Source organism: Mauremys mutica, chromosome 7 (assembly GCF_020497125.1).
Source record: "Mauremys mutica isolate MM-2020 ecotype Southern chromosome 7, ASM2049712v1, whole genome shotgun sequence".
NCBI lineage: Eukaryota > Metazoa > Chordata > Testudines > Geoemydidae > Mauremys > Mauremys mutica.
The window spans coordinates 82,425,822-82,448,468 of NC_059078.1; the positions used below are offsets into that span (position 1 = coordinate 82,425,822).

At 46.0% G+C, this 22,647-nt stretch overlaps 2 protein-coding genes and 1 long non-coding RNA gene across 8 annotated transcripts in view; 2 read left to right on the forward strand and 1 right to left on the reverse strand.

Moving 5' to 3' along the window:
- Positions 1 to 6,937, forward strand: part of REEP3 (receptor accessory protein 3) — a 72,417-nt gene extending 65,480 nt beyond the window's left edge. For all 3 annotated transcript variants that reach the window (XM_045023119.1, XM_045023121.1, XM_045023120.1), the window contains exons 7-8: positions 3,697 to 3,848; positions 5,577 to 6,937. In XM_045023119.1, coding sequence (XP_044879054.1) covers positions 3,697 to 3,848; positions 5,577 to 5,633 — 209 coding nt within the window. In that variant the 3' untranslated portion in view covers positions 5,634 to 6,937. The remainder of the gene's footprint in view (positions 1 to 3,696; positions 3,849 to 5,576) is intronic.
- Positions 1 to 18,516, reverse strand: part of LOC123373885 — a 35,897-nt gene extending 17,381 nt beyond the window's left edge. For 2 of the 3 annotated variants that reach the window (XR_006580922.1, XR_006580920.1), the window contains exons 1-2: positions 18,356 to 18,516; positions 4,141 to 4,293 (exon numbers count right to left, since the gene is read on the reverse strand). This is a non-coding gene — a long non-coding RNA (uncharacterized LOC123373885). The remainder of the gene's footprint in view (positions 1 to 4,140; positions 4,294 to 18,355) is intronic. The other variant, XR_006580921.1, reaches the window with a different exon arrangement.
- The window catches only part of LOC123373883 (solute carrier family 22 member 15-like), a 58,492-nt gene continuing 54,347 nt past the window's right edge, over positions 18,503 to 22,647 (forward strand). For both annotated transcript variants that reach the window (XM_045023117.1, XM_045023116.1), the window contains exon 1: positions 18,503 to 18,708. In XM_045023117.1, coding sequence (XP_044879052.1) covers positions 18,625 to 18,708 — 84 coding nt within the window. In that variant the 5' untranslated portion in view covers positions 18,503 to 18,624. The remainder of the gene's footprint in view (positions 18,709 to 22,647) is intronic.

Sequence of the window (22,647 nt, forward strand, 5' to 3'; positions counted from 1 at the left end):
CTCCCCTTCGGCCTCTCCACAGCCCCAAGGGTGTTCACAAAGTGCATGGCCGTTATCGCCGCTCACCTCCGTCGACGCGGCATCTCCGTTTTTCCCTACCTGGACGACTGGCTCATCAGGGGGGACTCGCAGGCCACGGTCCAGCAACATGTCACAGAGATCAAGGACTTATTCACGCGCCTAGGCCTACTTCTCAACATAGAGAAGTCCACCTTAGTTCCAACTCAGAGGTTGGACTTTATTGGCGCGACCCTGGACTCCTCTCTAGCCAGAGCTTTCCTTCCGCAGCTCCGGTTCCAGGCCCTTACGCAGTTAATCCGCGACCTACAGGCCTCTCGGATGACCTCGGCCCATGCTTGCCTCCACCTCCTCGGTCATATGGCAGCTTGCACACATGTCACTCTGTTTGCCAGGCTCCGCCTCCGCCCGCTTCAGCTGTGGCCCCACTCCAGGTACCGCCCACACAGGGACCCTCTGGATACCATACTCACCATCCCAGCGGGTGTCCTTCAATCCCTGGATTGGTGGCAGACCCCGTCCCACGTATGTGCGGGGGTCCCATTCCAGGCTCCTCAACCATCCCTGTCCCTGACAACGGACGCCTCGTCCCTTGGATGGGGAGCCCATCTCGGCGATCTTCAGACTCAAGGCCTTTGGTCGCTGCAGGAATTGAACATGCACATCAACATCAGGGAGCTCCGGGCAGTACGCCTGGCCTGCCGAGCGTTCCAGACTCGCCTCCACGGCCGTTGTGTTTCGGTCTTTACGGACAACACAACGGCCATGTACTATATCAACAAACAAGGCGGGACCCGCTCATCCCCCCTCTGCGACGAGGCGATGCTACTGTGGGAATTCTGCATAGCCCACTCGATACATCTGGTGGCGTCGTTCCTTCCTGGCGTCAAGAACACCATCGCAGATCGCCTGAGCTGGTCCTTTCTCTGCCACGAGTGGTCGCTGAGAGCAGACATCGCTCATGCCATTTTCCGACAGTGGGGATTTCCCCACGTAGACTTGTTTGCGTCCCGATTGAACCGCAAATGCCAGGAGTTTTGCTCCTTTCAAGGCCTGGCACCGGAGTCTCTGTCGGACGCATTTCTCCTTCCGTGGACTCGTCACCTGTTCTACGCCTTTCCTCCGTTTCCCCTCATACACAAGGTCCTGCTGAAGCTCCGACGGGACAAGGCACGTCTCATCTTAATTGCGCCAGCGTGGCCCAGGCAACACTGGTTCACCACGCTGCTCCGTCTATCGGTAGCCAGCCCAATTCCTCTACTGCTTCACCCAGATCTGATAACACAAGATCACGGCACTCTCCGTCACCCGGACCTGCCAGCCCTCCACCTCACAGCGTGGCTCCTCAGTGGCTAGACCAGACGGAGTTGCACTGCTCTGCTCCCGTGCAGCACGTTTTATTGAGCAGCAGAAAGCCTTCCACTCGATCTACCTACCTGGCCAAGTGGAAGCGCTTTGCTTGCTGGGCTCAAGCGCGTGACGCTATTCCTTCGGAACTCCCGCTCCCGATGGTCCTGGACTATCTCTGGTCGCTAAAACAACAAGGTCTTGCGCTGTCCTCCATCAAAGTGCACTTAGCGGCCATCTCCGCTTTCCACCCTGGTGAGGGGGATATACGCTGTTCTCTCACCCACTGACTACTCGCTTCAGAAAGGGCCTTGATCGTCTCTACCCCCAGGTGCGTCATCTGACTCCCACCTGGGACCTCAATCTGGTCCTCAACAGGCTCATGTCTCCGCCCTTCGAGCCGCCGGCCACCTGCTCCTTGCTGTACCTCTCATGGAAGACGTTTTTTCTCGTGGCTATCACATCCGCCAGACGGGTCTCTGAGCTCAAGGCGCTCATGGCGGACCCGCCATACACCGTTTTCCATAAGGACAAGGTACAGCTACGTCCACATCCGGCGTTTCTCCCGAAGGTAGTGTCCGCCTTCCACAATAACCAAGATATCTTCCTGCCAGCTTTCTTTCCAAAGCCTCACGCATCTCCGAGAGAGCAACGTCTTCACTTCCTCGATGTTCGCAGGGCGTTGGCTTTCTATGTTGATCGGACAAGACCGTTCCGCAAATCCCCGCAACTGTTTGTGGCAATTGCTGACCGGATGCGAGGTCTTCCTGTCTCATCGCAGCGAATCTCCTCGTGGCTCACAGAGTGCATTCGCACTTGCTATAACTTGGCTAATGTCCCCTTGGGCCATCTCACCGCCCACTCTACCAGGGCCCAGGCATCCTCCGCTGCCTTTCTGGCGCAAGTACCCATACAAGAGATATGCAGAGCGGCGACCTGGTCGTCCGTCCATACTTTCGCCTCACACTACGCCCTGGTCCAACAGTTGAGAGGTGACGCAGCCTTTGGCTCTGCGGTCCTGCATACCGCCACGTCTCACTCCGACCCCACCGCCTAGGTAAGGCTTGGGAATCACCTAACTGGAATGGATATGAGCAATCACTCGAAGAAGAAAAAACGGTTACTTACCTTTGTAACTGTTTGTTCTTCGAGATGTGTTGCTCATATCCATTCCACACCCACCCTCCTTCCCCACTGTCGGAGTAGCCGGCAAGAAGGAACTGAGGGTTGGGTGGGTCGGCTGAGGTATATATGCGGTGCCGTTATGGCGCCACTCCAGGGGGTGCTCAGCCGACCCACTGGGGTTGCTAGGGTAAAAGTCTTCCGACGAAAGTGCACGCGGCGCGCACACACCTAACTGGAATGGATATGAGCAACACATCTCGAAGAACAACAGTTACAAAGGTAAGTAACCGTTTTTTACTGTTGGTAACTGTGGTGGTTTTTTTTGTTTTTTTTTCTGATAGTTAAATAATTTCTTATTTTTATATTTTTTGACTATTCAAGTTCTATCGTAGCCCTTCTACCTTCCATCTTATATTTTGCCTGCCATAGTTTGTGCTGCTTTCTGTTGGCTTTATTAGGACTGCTTTTTCATTTTCTTAAGGATACCTGTCTGTCTTGAATAATCTCTGGAACCTTGTCATTTAACCATAGTGGCTTTTCTCTATTCAGGACATGCTATGTAAAGGATTTTTTATCTGAAAATTGAAATAGCCCATTTAAAAGCGTGTCCCTTTTAAAACCGCAATAAAAAAATCTGATTTGAAACTTCAAGTATTACTTACAAGGCAGCTCTGTACTTGCCATATGTGTGCAGTATTTGGTGGTAGAGCCAGACTGCAATGGCTCAAGAAAGAACTCCTCCAGGAAAACAGGGTGGCTTTGATCTTCACTATATAAACAATTACACTGCCAGTAGAGACAATTTAAAGGAGATGACTGTATCATGGCCAACATAGTTTTAAGGATTGCATGGCATGGGCCAATGAATGGCTTTTGCCATTTTTATAGTGTACTATTGTTTGCCCTCCTGTCTTGAAACAGATGGTAGACTGACAATTGATGGATTTTCCACAAAGAAATCACAGCTACATTTTAGATGAGTAAAGAATGTACTTGTTAAAATGGACTAAATTTTCATGTCTTTTTCAGCAAAATTCAATAAATTGAAAAGCTCTTATAGCATCCTAATGAATTAAGAAACGGCTTTAACTTTCCTAAATTTCATCATTTGCATTGCCTCTACAAATACTTACTTTAATGTTTGTGCTACTACTATTTAGACAGACTTATGGCATACAAATTTCTGCCTGATGTGCTTTATTTTAGGTTACAGAATTCCATTGAAAAAAGATTCTGGAGATGATAAAACGGATGAGGAAATGGAGGGGACTCATTCAGAAGATGAGATGTTTGCTCAGAGGGGTCTCCGACGATCACAAAGCATGAAATCTGTGAAAAGTATTAAAGGCCGTAAAGAGGCAAGTGCAGCATTTTATTTGAAAGTATTGCATTCCATTAATAACAATGTAATTTGAAAACATAACGGTCCAAGAAATCAGAATATTTTATTTATAAATTACATAGGGTGTTCCTAAATTGTAAGTGGAATGTGGAACACAGCATGTGTAGTTATGGTCCAAAAAGCCACCACTCATTTTTCTGTCTTCTAAAGGGAAACGAGAAGAATAAGCTAGTTAACTACACAAGACAAAGGGAAAAAACATACTGAACTTATAAATATAATTGAATACAAGAAGTTAAACTCTTTACCTCTGAGCACTGTCTACCAAACGTGTACTTATCATAATAATGGTGAAACTACAGGCACAGAGTCTAGAAACAGCTTGGAAGGAGGGAGCTGACTGTCATGACATCTCATTTGAGGTGTGGCTGATGCAGCCCTGCACTGTGCATACAGGGATCCTATAAGAGATAGGACCATTCACATTTTTGTTGTATCCTATGGATACTTTGAATAAGTACTAAGAAACACCGTACTTTGATTTATAACACAAAAAAGAAAAAAGATCTTATGCAGGGCTCTACACAACTTGAGAAACAGGAGCATCATCAAACAAATCATAAACCAACAATACTGCAACATAAACACACATGGCAGCTCTCTTCACAACATTTCTGCCCTTCAGAAGTCTGGGTTTTTCAGCACATCCTGAAGGTCAACAAATTTTGACCTGTTCTAGATGCAAATGTAGATGGGGGGGGGGGGGGGAAAAGTAGCTTTCTAAGCAGAAGGCCATTCATGGAGAAGGCCTGGTTGATAGCTCCTTCTCATGCTCAAGCACCTTTAACTGGAGCTGTACAGGACAATAAGAGGAAAGGCAGTCTCTCTCATACGCACATCCCAGGTAATTTAGGGCTTTGTAATGCAAAACATCACTCTAAATTCTGTCTGGAAATCAAGATGCAGCCAGAGCAGATCCTAGAGTATTGGTGTCATGTTTCCAAATACCTTTTTACCAAGTGAGCTGCTATGGACTATGCCATTTTACATTTCAGCTTCTGAATTTATTTAAGATGAAGCTCCAAATAAAGCTTGCTGCAATAATCTGAGTTGGAGGTGCCAGATGCATGGATGGTAGCAGCAGGGTCTTTATACAAAAGAAATGACTCCATGTTTCAAGCCAGCGGTAGCTGAAATAAAGCTATTCTTGCTACTGGATGGCTATGTAACATCAGCTAGGAATCCAGCAGTATCACCAGGCAATGAATTTTAATATTAGATGGCCAGTACACAATCCCAAGTAAGAGGGTATATTTTTGGTTACTTCTCCAACCTGCCAATATCTTGGTCTTGCTGACTTTCAATCAGCTAGCCCTCTATGCCCCACCCTCTACCTAACCTTGGGTAAGGTGTGTGATAGCAACAAAACCTATGCAGAATCCCACACAAGAGGCTGCTGGGCAGAAAGGCACATTCTGTAAACCACTCTCTGGGAGTTTCATAGAATCATAGAATATCAGGGTTGGAAGGCTGTAAGATCTCATGTTCAGTCCCTGTCATGGATAGCTGGATGAATTTATTGAATCTAGTCCTGTATCAAGTGGTCTAATCCTATATAATACCTGAACTGAATTGAAATATGCTGAAGTTGAATCATTTTTTTTTTAAATCACCTTTTTGTCTTGGTAATTTTTATGCAACTTAAATGGTAACACTTGATTTCTAACACAACTTTCTCTTTCAGATACGATATGGCTCATTAAAATATAAAGTAAAGAAGAGGCCTGCAGTGTATTTTTAAGTGTACTACACTTTAAAGACAAACTGCTGTACTACAGTAACTTTACTTAGCACATCATGTGTTCAGGATTTGTGTATATATAAAAACTTTAAGCATGGTGGGAGAACTCATTTTTATCAGTCTAAACAGCTATGTAAGATGCTCCTAATCTTCAATGGCTTATCACTTGATTGTTAAATCTGGCTAGGAAAAATCCTAGGTTTTTGCACTCATTAAATTTTGTAAGAATTTAATGAATGACAAAAACAAAGCCTGATTTACAAAGGTACCGAACAGCTGCAAATTCCATTAACATCAGTTGAACTTGGTGTTATTCAGCTCTTACAAAACTTAAGCCCCTAGTGTTTCCTAGTTTACAATGCAAAAATAGGTATACCGGTACTTGAATTTGTTTCTAAACCCAGGATTCCTGAAAAAGCTTTTATAATTGTATAAAAATGTACAGTTTTAGAGGACAGTTGAATGAAAGTGGGGAAAGGAAAAGCCAGTTATATTTGGTATGTCCTTAAAAGAACTACTTACACCTTATTTCCTAATATTTTAAATATTAATAGGTTACTTTGATATCTGTACAACAGTTTTTGTATACTTGTGCAGCTGTAAAAAAGTAAACATGTAATGTTAGTGATTTAAAAAAAATAATTCAGGTTTCACCAATGTATTTTTAAATGGCAGCAATTTAATCCTTGTATTACCACATCTTACTCTTGGTTATTAAGCACATGGAAGATGCTATCGATAACTGTTACTAACCTTTTACAGAATTTTGTCAGGTGCCTTTTGTATTTTAAGGGGAGTACTCTTTCTCCAGCACATTCAGATATAAAGTGACTTCTGACTAATAGCCAGTTCTCAATTCTAAATTGTGGTAGATGCAAATTTGCAGCAACTGCTAGATATCAGGGACATCTTCAACTTATCAGTTGTGTGGTACAACCGCCATTGAAATGAATGGGAGTAATGCAGTCACATCTGCATCTAGGACTGTTCAAGTCCTAGATTCTAGGTTTTTGCTAACGCTTATTTCATAATATTATATTTCAGAATAGCTTTAGATATCAAACTTGCGTTCTGACAAATGTTTAAAAGGAAACTTCATTATTCCTGAAGTAGTTATTAAGATATTTGTGTATAAATAGCTCTTTTCAAGACTGTCTTCTTGCTGATTCAGTCAGCAATGCTTTAACCCAATTGACATCATGGTTTTATTTAATTTTAAAAATCCTTTATACAAATATCTCTAACCAATAGGGATGGAAGGAAAATATTATTGTGAAGGTTTTTTATACGACTATCTCTGTAGCCACTAGGGGTAGAAGGAAAATACTATGTTTAAAAATTAAATGGATTTTAAAATGTATTGAGTATTGAAAGTGTCACTCTCAATTTAAAGGAAGTTATGTCATAGGATCACTTCCAAAAACTTCCTGCCCTGCAAACCTTCGCCCAGATATGAGAGAAATACAGAAAGTAGAGACTGTAAGAGGGCAGTGTAATCACGTTTCCTTCTGGAATCCTCCCCCCCAATACATTAACAACCCCCTATACTGGCCCAGTGCAGCCCACTGACAGACTTTTAAGTCTTGTTTTAGCTAGAATTTTTCTTATTCCTACTGTTACTGCCAGCAGAGCAGCTCCATTAGTGGGAGCATCTTTTGGGGCAGCTGCTGGCATTCTAACCACAGTGTCATGTAGAACATCTCTGAGCAGAGTTAAATGACACAGTTGAAAATGAGGGCTGGTTTACATTAGCATTACATCAGTGGGGCTGCAACTGTAGGAATTTAGGTGAAATTACTGCAGACATGGCTTTATAGACAAGAGTGACAATATTGATGGGAACAGTGGGACTATTGTGCAAAGGGAGTTTCGGAAACACATTAGTTAGTACCAGTTACATTCCATAAGGGACTAAAAGGGCTAAGATTGACACAGCTTTACTAAAAGATTTGATGACGTACCAGATGACAGCCACCCTCTCCCAAATGAGTATAGTACCACTGATGCCAGTGTCATGCTACCAAATAGAACTGAGGTTACTGGTCCCAGTCTTATAACTGTAAAGTCTCTTTTCTTACATACTTGGGCAACAGCTTTTGTTAGAGAGTTATGTCTATTCTACTTAGGTTCATATACCATGCCTATTGCCATGGTATCTGAGCACCATTGGGTGGGCTTTGTGTCCTTCACTGTCTATTACACTTAAATTATGTAGCAGGGACCTTTTGATCACCTTTCTAAATCCTTTGTGTCTCCCTGTCATCCTATTCTAGCTAACATAGTAGCCTTTGTTTTAATAATTCAGTTGATCTAATACTAGGCCCAAACTTTCAGTATGCTGCATTTTTTTGTATTGAAAACCTGTAACTGTTGTGGCATGTTAAGGCTGGTCTTCCTGACAAAAGGGTAGGAGGGGATGTACATGCCTTGTGGCACTTGGGAAGACTCAGAGACACATAGACTTTAAGGTCAGAAGGGACCATTATGATCATCTAGTCTGACCTCCTGCACAATGCAGGCCACAGAATCTCACCCACCCACTCCTGTAACAAACCCCTAACCTATGTCTGAGTTACTGAAGTCTTCAAATTATGATTTGAAGACCTCAAGCTGCAGAGAATCCTCCAGCAAGTGACCCGTGCCCCACGCTGCAGAGGAAGACGAAAAACCTCCAGGGCCTCTGCCAATCTGCCCTGGAGGAAAATTCCTTCCTGACGCCAGATATGACGATCAGTTAAACCCTGAGCATGTGGGCAAGACTCACCAGCCAGCACCCAGGAAAGAATTCTCTATAGTAACTCAGATCCCACCCCATCTAACATCCCATCACAGAGCACTGGGCATACTTACCTGCTGATAATCAAAGATCAATTGCCAAATTATTTTAGAAAATTAGGCTATCCCATCATACCATCCCCTCCATAAACTTATCAAGCTTAGTCTTGAAGCCAGATATGTCTTTTGCCCCCAATACTCCCCTGAGAAGGCTGTTCCAGAACTTCACTCCTCTAAAGGTTAGAAACCTTCGTCTAATTTCAAGTCTAAACTTTGTAGTGTCCAGTTTATATCAATTTGTTCTTGTGTCCACATTGTTACCAGGGAGGGAGAGGAATTATTTAAGCTTAATATTTATCCCTCTGATACAGGAATCAGTTGAGGCTTTTGTAGTTGGAGGAAGTACATCTTTCCCTGTCCCTTCTTTGGATGGGCAGAAGTGACTTTACACTTGAGGAATTCAAATAGAAATCTTTCCATTTCTCCATCCCATGACTCTAATATTTACCACTGCAACCACCAATAATTAACATTAGCTTTTATTTTCTGATAACTTGATAGTTATAAAGGTGTTCTCATTAGACATCATTGTCAACATTCCTTGTAGAGGAATGGGGCAATTCTCACCTTTCAAAGTTGCACTTTCAGGTTGTCTGCCTACTCACACATAATTACTCCATCAGTTTACATCCTCTTCACATTCAAAGGGTCTTTGCAAATTTAAGGGCTAGAGACTTTTTAAATTAAAGTTTAGACTCTGAAACACAATTGCACATGACAGTCTGTTACACATGGGACCATTAAGATTGGTTTCTCTGTGGCTGACTTGACTTGCCCAGCTCAGTAACTTCACAGATAATTTTTGCAGCATTTCTTCTGTAATGCAGGTATCTCTACAGATGTTTAGATACATTGGTTTGAAAATCTCAACCATAAAAGGATTTAGCCAGACATACATCATAATAAAGTGGTCTTGTGGCCCAATAATAACTTTTGGTAGCCCACATAATTGTTCCATTGAAGATAGAAAATGTAGTGGGGGTAGATTGCAACTCACACCTACTTTATTGCTTCTCTCTCATCCCATTCTCAGTGTTCTGCTACTCCTCTTTCTGAGTGTGGCTCAATCATTTTTCTTCTACAGTATTTGCTTCCTCTTATTTAAGTACTTTAATACCATATTGCACTTGCAACAGAATTTGCTTAGCACTACACCACTGAGTGAGCATTTTGTTTTTAGCACTTCAGTAAGAAGGAACTTTAGCTATGGTTTTTAGTCAGTTTCACTCAATGCAGAGTGATGTGGGGTTTGCTCTTCTGATGCCTGGGCTACACTATACAGTTAGGTCGACTTAAGGCAGCTTACATCAACCTAATTATGTCAATGTACACATTACAGCCTTGTCCTGCTGATGTAAGTGCCCTACTACATTGACATCATAATTCCACCTCCATGAGAGGCGTAGCACTTATGTCCGTGTAGTTAGGGCAACACAGTCTGTGTAGACACTGCATTACTTACATCTACTGCTGGTTGTCTTGTCAATTTCACAGCTCCATGCTGGGCCATGAAATTGACAAGAAAGCCTGGCTGTTTCAGGGAGCGAAAAAGCCTGGCTCTGGCGCTCAGCTGTGAGCGGGGAGGCAAGAAGCTGGGCAGCTGCTCCCTGCTACCAGTTGGGAGTAGGGGGACAGGGGGAGCTAGGCTCCCTGGCTCAGCTCCCCACATTGCCCCTGTTCAGTTGGTAGAAGTGCTCCTAGGGAAGGTGCACACCACTGACAGAAGAAGGGTAGTGTGGACATCAGCCACCACAGTAATTACTTCTATGTTAAGTTGACCAGTGGCTGTAAGTTGACTTAAGTCTGTAGTGCAGACATGCCCCGAGTAACTCATTGTGCTGTGCTGCTGAACACAGCCAGTTGTCTGCATTCCTGGTTTTCCAGTGTTTGAGTTCTGGGAATTAAATTCTCCTGGAAGGGGATGAGAATTACAGGATGGAGAATGCTGGCAACCGTAGCTCCATGTTAATGACGGTATTTGCATACTGTCCTATCTAATTTTAATTGCTTCAAACCATTTCCTATCAGACTGTTTTTCAATCTAATAGCTCTTACTATCAAGTCATTCCTGACAGCCTATGCTTTTCTCTGTTAAATTAATCTTTATTTTTAATCATGACTTAATGGTAAATTTCTCACTCTCCTTGAGTTTAGTCTTCAAAAGTGTAGGCTCGTTGTGTCCTGTTAGTCATTGTTTAACCAAACTATACATATTTTTTGGCCGTCCTCTTACCATGCTAGATAAACTTAGTCAACCAATTATCTGAAATATTGTGCAGTCTTTCAAACATTGTGGCGGAGTATCTTGAGGATTTGACTTGAGCAATGGTGAATGTGATCTGTGTAGTTCTAGCTATTAGATTTCTTAAAAATGTAAGTCCACTTCTGAGGAAATAGCACTTTATTCTATCAGTATGCAAATTAAAATATAACCCAAATATGGTATAAATAAGACCATTGTTAGGGAACTCTGAACTTGTCTGCCATCTACAGTATTTGTAATGTTAAAGACAATTTATGCAAGATTTGTAAATCTCATGAAACAAGATTAGTCAGAGAAGCAAGATACATTTTGGAAAACATTTGAACTTTGTATTAATGTTTAACGGATTCATCTTGGCCACATGTACAAACACCAATAGAAATCTAAAGAGTGAACCATTAATAAGTGTCTTTGAAAGAAACTTAATGGAAATCATGAAAGCAAAGCAACTACTAGTGTTCACCATTTTATTTCCGTTACTTCCCTGCCTCTCAGGTGACCTGATGTTATCTTGAACACCTTACAGGCATTAATGAACTTAGGTTGATGAGCACTATAGGAAAAACTGAAAAATGTGGTTTACAGAATGACAAAGTAAGTGTTAAAGTATTTAGCAGTGATTTCATGATGATGCATTTTATATTTTTTATGTTGATTTGATCAGTTGGGACTTCAGTATTTTTTGAAAATATTTTTTCTGTAAAGGATGCATGTTTGTGAAGGGAATATTGTAACATTTTCAAGAACTCGCATTCTGCAATGCTACAAGAACCCCCAAATTAGTCTGCATTGAGACTAAAGATAGTAGCTTTAAAAATCATGAAATAAAAGCTTTAACTTTTCTTATTGTAATATTAAATTACTGTCATTTGTTTACATATTTGTATTGTAGAGAGCTTTTTAAACATTTTGTATCCACTTCTCTTGAAGTTCTTTTGTAAATGCTACTTTCTGAGCAGGATGCAGTGTGTATGTAATTACCATAAGGATGACTTTTTAAAACAATGTAAAATAAACTGCAGACTTACTAGAAACTAACTTGTTTGTACTTTATTATAAATTCCTCATCTGAAACAGCACACTAACTGTAGAGAGCTCCTTAAAGAATGTTTGACGTATGGTTAGATTGTCACTAAATATTTTTGGAGTGCCTGATTTGAGAGAGACAGGAAGCTACTGTGTGCATGAAAGCTTGTTGTTCCATTAACATTGACTTGAAAGAGGTAAAACATTTTTAAGTGTCTAAACAAAATGAATGTAGTTATCTGATGAGGAAATGTCAGGTTTTTGGGTTTTTTTTTTTAAACGGCAAGTCTACCTAGGTATTCTATCAATTAGGCTATTCAGGTGGATTTTTTTTAGTTAAAATGACATGTTTAATTAACATACTTAAAGCCTTTCATTCCTACTCCTTTTTCTTTTGAAACTGCTTTTATGCAGGGGCACCATTTATGGAGGGGAGGCACTTGCCTCCAAGTTTTATTTCATATCCCATAATTTTACAAATTCAGAAGTAACAGATCTGCCAACTTCCTCAGACAGCATACTCCTCTCCCTCACATTGTAGGGCATAATGAGGCCCATGAAGAGCTAGGTGACTCCAGGCAGTGCCCCAGCCTCGCCTTCCCCAGGCTGCTTTTATGGCTTCAGTTGCCTGGTGGGAAGCAGCACATTTCCTCCTGTGCTGCCCCTGCCATGGCTCGGTGGGGCAGGGCCTGTTGGCACGTGGGGAGTTGAGCAAGTTCAGCTCTTTGTCTGGCCCTGCTCGGTTCCAGCTGCAGGTAGGCAGCTCGAGCCATGCGTCTGGAGCCTCTAGGGAAAGAGGCCACTTGCTGTACAAACAGGAGCATTATACCTTAAGGAGTCTCTGAGAAAGGTAGCAGTCTGGCCAGCGGTGCGGCCGAGGGGCATCTCTCTGCTTGGCTCAGTACACAGAGAGCCTGGTACTTTGCAGCCAAGCCAGCTTTGCACTTGTGGAAGCACCTCTGTCAACCCCAGGCACAGGGTTCCTGGGGCTCTCCAGCTGCCATCAGGCTACGCTCTGGGGTCTCTGGGTGAAGAGACCTATGTGGAGCTCCAATTGCTCTCATGCTCCCTATGACCCAGCTCTCCCCATCTCTCATGCAGCGGTGTCTGTATGGTGCACTTGAGGTACCAATGCAGTATCTCCCAGGTACACCAGCTCAGTGTACTCCTCCTTGGCCTTCTCATGATGGCTAGAAACAGTGCTGAACCTCTCTGGTGTTTGGGAGACTCTTGTGGTGATGCATAGCCATAGACTGGAAAGTCAGGGGGTGCACAACTTTCTAAGCAGGATAGTTAGGGAACTGATCCCAGCTGGCTGGCATCAGTCAGATTGGACTAGAAAGGGGGAATTAGGGATGGCCCTGAAGTTGGCAGGTTGGTGTGTAACATGGAGAGTCCCTAATATACCCTACTCAATGAGGTGCATAAATCACCTTCCCCTAAGACTGCTACCACTATCTTTGGTAGGATGTCAGTTAAAAAAAATCACAGGTACTCTAGTCTCCATATATAAAGGTTTGCTTAAAATAGCTTTGTATACCAAACCTAATATTAACAAATGTTTACACACACACAAGCAAAGCTGTTTTTTGTTCCCATTCAGATATTCTCCATGTCATGTTTGCAACTCAAAATTATAGTATTGTGAAGGAACTAGATGATAGATATATAAACAGGACCCTCCCGCATGGAGGAAGGGCTCTAAGATCTGTTTTCTCTGGGGGCTGGGAGTGGGAGGGAGGCCGAAAAGCAGATGGATGGAGGCCCCTAGTCCTGGTGGGTGGTGGAAAAAGCAGAGTTTTAGGACCCCAGGGTCCTGGTGTACTGCAGGGAGGGGAACCTCAAAGCTGGAGAGCGGAAAGGCAAGGAGGACTCTGAGGCAGGGAAGTGATAAGGCCTGGCCCTGGCCTGGAGGTGACAGTGGAGGACCCCACCAAGTGCTGGGAGAGGGGAGAAAGAGCAGTGGAAGAGGGAGGTGTGGGGCACTGCGGGGACACCAATGCTGGGCCATGGACGATGAAGATTCCTGGCTGGCACTCACCTGTGCTAGGGGGCTCCCTGTGCTGGGGGAGGATCCTGCTGGAAAAGGAAGGGTCTGTCTGAGGCAGGAGGGCAGCATCAGGGTCAGCCTGGCACTAGTGGGTGGGGGGCACTAGGACCCTGCAGCAGCAGGCGATGCTGGGAGCTGGCAGAGTGGAGCGGGCTGGGGCTGGGCTGCTCGCTGTTGCTACCACAGAGACTGAGCCTGAGGGGCTCTGGGCAAGAAAAAGAAATAAATGCCAGGGCCAGTGAGTGCAGGGCATGGGCCCAACCTCTGCTGCTGGCACCAGGCCCCCCACTAGTCCCCTGGGCTGCCCTGCACCCCCCCCAACAGTGTCTCCCTGAAGCATGGAGCCCATGGTGATTGCCCCAGTCTACCCTATGGATGTGATGGCTCTGGGACTTATTTTGGGGAAGTTCTAGGACCTGTGTTATACAGGAGGTCAGTCTAGATCACAATGGTCTCTTTTGGCCTTGGAATCTATGAATATCAGTTCTTAATGTTCTTCCCCTTCAAATGTTTAATGTCTATCTCAATACTGCACTGCCATCACATGCTGCAACTGGTTAAGGAAGTACTATGTACAGAGAAGAAGATGGGCTCAGTGTAGCTGACAAGGTGCAATAATACCAGTGGGAGCTGCAGAACAACGGTTCTGTTCCCAACAAACTATTTTCTTTTTCTTCCCTACAAATTACAGCTGGGATCACTGGATTTAGATCTGCAAGGAACTGGGAGGGTGCAGAGGGCTAGGGGAGCAGAAGAGGACTGGATTGCATTTTCTCCTCTCCCAAGCATAATATGAGAATTCTACATTCACTCTGCCAGTCAGATTCTGCAATTCTGTTTCCATGAATATGGAAGGTGAAAGACCCTCCAATGCATCAGTTAACATCCCATTAATGAACTACTTGGCTCTTTTCATCTATAGAACTCAAAGCACATTACAAAGGAAAGTAACTTCAGAGATGTGGGAAAAGAGGCACTGTTCCTTCCATGGTACCATACTTCATTCTTGAAAGTAAACACCTTTTTGCTTTTGAGCCTGCACAAACTGAAGATGGGGCTTAAAAGGGGAAGCAGAGCACCACAAAAAAGGGCAGGCAATAAAAGGGAGCAGACCTCTACCCTGAGCTCTGGCCAAGTACTGCCCAGGATCTCTTGTGGCCTGAAACCTGGAAAAACAGACCTGACAGGACCTACAAAGGAGAATTTTAGGGAGCATTACTAATAAATCAAATAGCCATATAACTATGTATCTCCTCCCACATGATGGGAATTCTACATGTTATTTACTTCTATTTAGACCATAATAATTTATCGACTCTCAGTATCAATAATTAAGGGGAAGAGTTTGTCAATATGTAAAATGAAGGGTCAACAAATCTTAAGTGACCTCCAAATTAGCCATCCACATAGTGTATATACAACTTACAGGAGATATATTTAAAAAACAAACAAACAAAAACCTAAGCATTTTAACAGACTATAATTGTGGAGGAACTCTCTAAAGCTGTGCATAAGGGCTAGTCTACACTGGCAACGCTAAAGCGCTGCCGTGGCAGTGCTTTAACGTGATTTGTGTGGTTGCGGCACAGTGCTGGGAGAGAGCACTCTCCCAGCGCTCTTAAAAAACCTACCTCCATGAGTGACGTAGCTCCCAGTGCTAGTGCACTGTTTAAACTGGCGCTTTACAGTGCTGAAACTTGCTGTGCTCAGGGGGTGTTTTTTCACACCTCTGAGCCAGAAAGTTGCAGGGCTGTGAATTGCCAGTGTAGACAAGCCCTAAGATTCCAATCCAACTCTATTGTAGTTGATGGGACTATGATACTTTAAGGGAAGTTAGACTGGCTCTGGGAGCAACAGAAATTAGTGGCAAAAGATACAGATGAGAGCATCAGAGAAGCAGCAGTCATATGAAGAGAAAAAAAAATACTGTAATATGACATTTGGAAATGGACTTTGTTGGTGAAGAAGTGCTACCCGCATGGGCTCCTCCACCTGAGGAGCACAGAGTAGTAAGAGTGGGTGTCCTGGTCTGCCCTGTGAAGGAACTGCTGCTGAAATCTTTCCTTACCTCTCAAAATGCTTCTGCTACAGATGGTGTTACCCAGGGTTCTTTCAACCCAAAGCTCTTGATAACTTTTACTCTGTGAGGTGGTGTCAGGAAATAAATTAGGGGAGACATGGTCGTCCGACCGATAGATGGCTGGCACAAACAGGACAACATAAGCTAAAGTTTACTTAGTCTCAAGCACTTACACATGTCCTTAACAGGTTAGTAAAACACCCCCAACCCCTGATAATTACCAAAGCTGAGTGTGGCTCTTGAGTGGCACAGTGGCAGCCCGTCTGCCGATGGGGAACACAAGATGCATCCGGAGGGAGAGAGAGTCCAACTACCTCAAACTTCCCCCCTTATTTATACATTAGTAATGCAATGACATGTCACTTAAAGAAAACTTGTTAAGCAAGCTGTTTCAACGGTCAAGCAAGAAGTTTCCTTCTGATTATTGATTAACCAGGTGTGTTTTTTTCCCAGAGTTTGCAGCCTTGAGGCCCCTAAAATGCATGTATCAGCAACTTCAACACAATTCTTATCAAGAAGGATGCTGCCCTTTCTGTGGCACCCAAAACCCTCTCCTCTCCTGCCTTGGTTAAGCTAAGCCTGCTGCATGGCCACTTTACAACCTGCTGACTTGGATGCTTTTAGCAATAAGCAATAGTGGTTTCAGGCATCTTATTGGTTTCCCAAAATCTCCCCGTACTATGGGAGCTGCAGATCTCCACAAGTAAGCTGTGTGATGGCAATTTTGTGAGCTTAGGGCATCTCATTGTTGTGCTATGAGGCTAGACTAAAATAAATCTCAAATTCAAGATCACCCATGGTAACTGGGCCAGATGCCAACTGCGTGTGTCTTTTCAGAACGGGGGGGAAAGAATACCATCATAGAAGGAAAGGAAGCTGAGGCTAATCTGGACAATGACTACATCAGTCATACAATCTAATTCAGGAGAAACAGTGTGATTTTCAGCATGCTGGCTGTCATTTGTATAGTTCCTCTAAATCTATGCTAGGGTTTATTTTATACTGGAACCCACTGCTGTGGTATCTGAGCTCCACCCACAGTTGCTGTAAGAGCTAGGGTGACCAGATGTTTTATGGAACTTTTTTTTATATAGTTCCAAACTATTACCCTCCACCCCATCCCATTTTTTTCACAGTTGCTAACTGGTCACCCTACTCAGAGCAGATGTCTGCCAGGGCCGCCCAGAGGGGGGGGGGGCAAAGGGGGCAATTTGCCCCGGGCTCTGCAGGGGCCCCCAAGAGAACAGCGGAGGCTCCCGCCTCCGCCCCTCTCCTGGAGCCTCAGCGCATCAAGCGCCGAGTCTCCGGCGGAGCCCCTGAGCCCCGCCCTGCTCAGAGCTGCGTGGTGAGGGGACAGGGCTGGGAGCTCCGCTCCCTCCGCTTGGCGTGGAGCTCCCAGCCCCGCCCCCTCCCCACGCGGCTCTGAGCGGGACGGAGCTCAGGCCCCGCCGGGGACACGCTGCGGCTGTTCCGGCGAGGCGCTGAGACTCCAGGTGAGGAGGGAGCCGGGGGTAAGAGGCTGGGGCTGGGGCTGGGGCCGGGGGGGGAAGCGGGACCTGCCGCCGAAGCGCAGCCCGGTCTTCGGTGGCGGGGGGCCCCTTCCGTTCCGGGACCCGCCGCCGAAGTGCCCCGAAGACCCGCGGCGGGGACCCCCCCCGCCGAATTACCGCCGAAGACCGGGCTGCGCTTCAGCAAAGACCCCGGGCCCCCGGAATCCTCTGGGCGGCCCTGATGTCTGCACTGCAATGTAAGCCCAAGGTTAGCTGAACTTGAGTTAACAGACACTGTGTTTAAGTTAAGGCTTAAGTGTCTACACTCATTTGTTATCCCAGGCTAGGAACTGTTGAACCCTGGGTCCCAACCTAGGGATCCAACATCTATACCAGGGCTCAGCAACCTCTGGCATGCGGCTCGCCAGGGTGAGTACCCTGGCGGGCCAAGTCAGTTTGTTTACCTGCCACGTCGGCAGGTTTGGCAGACCGTGGCTCCCACTGGAAGTCAGCCAGAGGAAGTCAGCCCGTGGGATACATTTGGTAGAATCCGAGAGTACAATTCTAGTGGAGCTGCATCTACACTGCCTGTGAAACAACAGGGCTTGAAGCCTGAGTCCCAGCTTGACTCAGGTGTGGATGCTCCATTCCTGTGGGACCAAGAGCCTGAGCCCTAGGTTAGCACGGATGGAAAGTGGGTAGGCTTCAGTTCCAACCCCGGGCTTACACTGCAGTGTAGACACAGGCAGAGCCTTCAGCTCCTTGCCCCACTCCGGGGGTTCTGTTATGGCCTCACGACTGTCTTGCTTTCTAAGTTACTGTTTCTCAGGCCATGTGCTTCAGGAGACCCCCCCCCGGCTCTGCCCCTGCTGTTTGGGGCACGTAGGCTGACCAGGTGTCCGGATTTTATAGGGACAGTCCCAATATTTGGGCCTGTTTCTTCTATACGAGCCTATTACCCCCGCCCCGATTTTTCACCTATCTGGTTACGCTCCGCAGACGCTGCCTCCCGCCGGGTCTGGCCCCAGGGAGATACAACTTCCCCCGCCGAGCGGCTGGGCGGACGCTCCCACCCACCCACCCGGGGGGTGGCGCTTCAGCCTCGCGCACAGCGAGGAGACCGTTGGTGGCTGACGAGGGCCGCGCTCGCCGCCTCTCCCCTCCCCTCCCCTCCCCTGCGAGCTGAGGCTTTTCCTGCCGCCAGAGGGCGCCCCGCTCGCGCCTGGTGGCGGGGATGCCGCGGGGCCATGGAGCTGGACGAGGCCTTCGGCTCCGTGGGGCAGTTCGGCCGGAGCCAGAAGCGCCTCACCGCCTTCCTGGTGCTGCTGCAGGTGGGAGGGGCGGCAGACGCGCGGCTGCTCAGCCCGGCCTGCGCCGGTCGCGGGCGGTGACCTGCCCTCATTCGCTGCGCGGGGGGGCGAGCCAGCGTGCCACGGGGCGCTGGGCGTGGAGCGGGGAGGCAGCGAGCGATTTCCTGGGGCACGAGAGGGACGGTGGCGGCTGCCCTGAGGACGCGCGTGGGCGGGGCGGGAGAGGGCGCAGAAGTCTCTTTTCTGAGCGCCAGCAAAGGTGTCCGTCCGCGCCGCTGGCGGTGCGTGTTTTAAACCCTGCGTGAGCCCAGTACGGGGGTGTCAGACTGGAGCCTGAGTGGCTGCGCTGCGTCCCCTGCCAGCGAGAGCCGGTCCCCGCGGAGACCTAGGCGCGAGTGGATTAGCCCAGCCTGGCTGGCAGGGGAGAGGAGAGGAGGGACTTCCCTCTCGCAGCCGCGGGGTTGGGTTTCTTTCTGGGTTCCTGGCACGGAACCCTGCTGGCCTCGCTTTATAACCTCCTGGAATAACCACCAGGCAGAAGCTCTCTCTGGCTCTCACATAATTAGCGTAGAGTCCAGCCTATCTGAGTAGTGTTTCCAAAATAAATCACGTGGATACTGTACTATAAAAATAGGTATTAAATGAAATTTCTTTCAGAATAGTTTTACATCGTTAGGCAAAAAGGTTATTGAATATTAAACTAGGCTGTTCCCTGTTCATACATCCCCTATAGTGCAAACCAGTCTTTATCCTTTTAAGCGGATGTTGTCATTGGTTGTTTATCTTCTGAAGTTCCCTTGGACTTTGGAAGGCCAGGATGGAAGCATTTACATGTGTTGTTTTAATATAAGGTGGAAGCCTGGATGTGCATGAGCTAGTATACAAATAATCTTTGGTAGTAAATTTTATATTTTAGCCTGTGAATATGTTGACATGCACTGTAAGTCAGGAGGTTGAGCCATAGTACTGCAAGTCCAAGAACTTCTGTGTTCTCTTCTTGTATCTGTCAGTGACCTGCTGTATGATCTTGGGCAAGTCCCTTAAGCTCTTTACATATCATTTTTCCCTATTGTAAAATTGGGATAGTACTTAAATATGCTGTAGGATTGTGGAGAATAATTGCTACATTTTTCTGTAGCTGAAGTTTACAATTGGCCTTTCAAGATTAACTCCAGGAAGATTTCCTTGTAGCTACAGTGTAACAAAAAAGCATGGATGGTATTGGAAAAGCTGCTGATCTTTTATGGCTCCACTCACATGAGATAGATGAAGGTGTTGAAGTTTCTTATTTCTAAATCTTTTGTTTTTAAAAAATCAAATGCAAAGAAAACAAACAAACCACCTGTGTCTTTTTGATCACAAAACCAGTTGTTCCTCAGGATTTCTTCTGCAGTGATCTGAGATGGAGCTTCTAGATGGACCCTATGTTTGCTGCTCTTTGCATATTTCATTGTCAGAGATGTGGTGGGGTATTTGGGGGCATATGTGATGGAGGGGGTCAGGGGTGCAGGCTCCAGGCGACACTTACCTCAAGCAGCTTCCAGAAGCAGCGGCATGTCCTTCCTCCGGCTCCTATGCGGAGCTGTGACCAGGTGGCTCTGTGTGCTGCCCTGTCTGCAGGTGCCACCCCTGCAGCTCTCATTGGCTGCAGTTCCCAGCCAATAGGAGCTGCGAGGGTGGCACTTGGGGCGGGGGCAGCATGCAGAGCCCCTTGGCTGCCCCTATGCGTAGGAGCCAGAGTGGGGACATGCCACTGTTCTGGGAGCTGCACAGAGCAGGGCAAGCTCCTGACCCCGCTCCCTGGCTGGAGTTTCGAGGGCCAGATTAAAACATCTGGAGGGCCGGATGCGGCCCCTTGGCCGTAGTTTACCCATCCCTGATTTAGGACCTTGGTGTAGACAGAATATCTGTTACCTTGGCAGTTTGCTGGCTGCTTTCTGTTTGAAATCTAACATTCTCTTGCATTTGTAATTGAACTGTTTGGCATGCTTATTGTATTATTAATCAGGAATGATAACATACAAAAGCCAGTAGGTGAACACGTCAATCTTCCTGGACATTCTGTAATAGATTTAAAAGTAACTATTCTTGAACAAAGAAACTTCAGAAACAGACTTCAAAGAGAAACAGCAGAACTAAAATTCATTTGCAAATTTAACACCATTAATTTGGGTTTGAATAGGGACTGGGAGTGGCTGGCTCATTACAAAAGCAGCTTTGCCTCTCCTGGAATTGACACCTCCTCATCTATTTTTGGGAGTGGACCACATCCACCCTGATTGAATTGGCCCTGTCAACACTGGTTCTCCACTTGTGAGGTAACTCCCTTCTCTTCATGTGTCATTATATAATGCCAGCATCTGTAACTTTCACTCCAGGCATCTGAAGAAGTTGGTTTTTTTACCCATGAAATCTTATGCCCAAATACATCTGTTAGTCTTTAAGGTGCCACCGGACTCCTTGTTGTTTTTGTGGATACAGAGTAACATGGTTACTTGTGCTTATGGTAGTATTTCTTTAGTCTTCACTGTTCTTTTGTAACTTCTGGTTGTCTTTGGCTCAAGAAGCACTTAAGTTTTTGTTCTGCCCGTAAGTCTTGGGGGCTGATGGTTCCGATCCATCGACCTCTGGGTTATGGGCCCAGCACGCTCCCGCTGCGCAACTCTGCTTGGGGGCTGATGCCAGGCAGCTGGCTCTAGCTCATCTGGTTTTTCAGAAGATCTAAATACCCAATAACTTCCATTGACTAACAGTAGCTACCCATTTTTGAGAAAGTTGGGCATGGTTCATATGCAAACTGTTAAAATAGTGCCAATTAAAAAAGACAAGTGAAATATAAATACTTTAAAACTTAAGAGGTAATATTAAAATCAATTTCTCAGTGAATAGTGTATCTTAAATGTTTCTTTAAATAAGACCTTTTTAATTGAACACTTCTCTTACTTGGTTTGTTACAATTTTTCCTAATGCTTGAGATTTTATCATTTTGTTTCATTCCTGAGTACAGCATACTTATTTTTTTTTATTTCTAAAACTGCACTGATCATAGTTATGAGTAGGCATGTAAACATATTGGCTAATCCAAATATAAAGAGATCCAATCCCCAAATCAAGCTGCAGGACAAGATATATTGGGCCCTGCTGGACCTGTGGGGGGAAAATAGCTCCAGAGTTGAGTTCCTTCCATAGACAATACAGCATCAAAAAGTGGTTAAGGTTTGGGTATATATTATTTTTCAAGAAAGTTGGTTTAAAGAAAAAAAGTTAGAAACACAGAACTAAGATTTCACTTCTTGTACAAGGCATTCAAACTTACTGTGGACCTCCTGAAGCCTGCAGGAAGGGAGAGTCTTCATGAGCCTTTTGATGGAAAACTTTTTCTAGTATGTAGCCCAGGGGTGGCCAAACTTACAGACCCTCTGAACTGCATACAACAATCTTCAGAAGTTCGAGAGCCGGGGGACACCTGCTGGGGCTTCTGCCCCATGGGGTGCCCCTGCTGGGGCTTGGGGCTTCAACCCTGCAGGGAGGGGGGTCTTGGGGCCTCAGCCCTGTCACTGTGAGAGGCACCTGCAGGGACTCAAGCTTTAGCCCTGTGGGGACGGGGAGTCTTGGGGCTTCAACCCCACTCCCGCTGAAGCCCTGAGTCCCGGCACGTGCCCTCCCAGATTTTTGTGAGGGCTTGCTGGCCCCACTCAGTCACATTGTGCTGCAGGGCCCCCTCCCTGCATGGCAGCTGCTGGAGCCAGTAAGCTGGGAGCTGCAGCTGTGGGGAGAGGCTGTGACAAACAGCTGGGAGATGCAGGGAGAGCCACTGCTTTTGCTTCTGCCTCTCCCTGTGGAGCTAAAGTGGCAGCTCCAGCTGTTTGCCATTGATTTTCCATGTGGAGCTAATACCTGGGAGCTGCAGGGAGGGGTAGTTGAGGTAAGAGGGGCATGCCTGGGGGCTTATGAGTATGA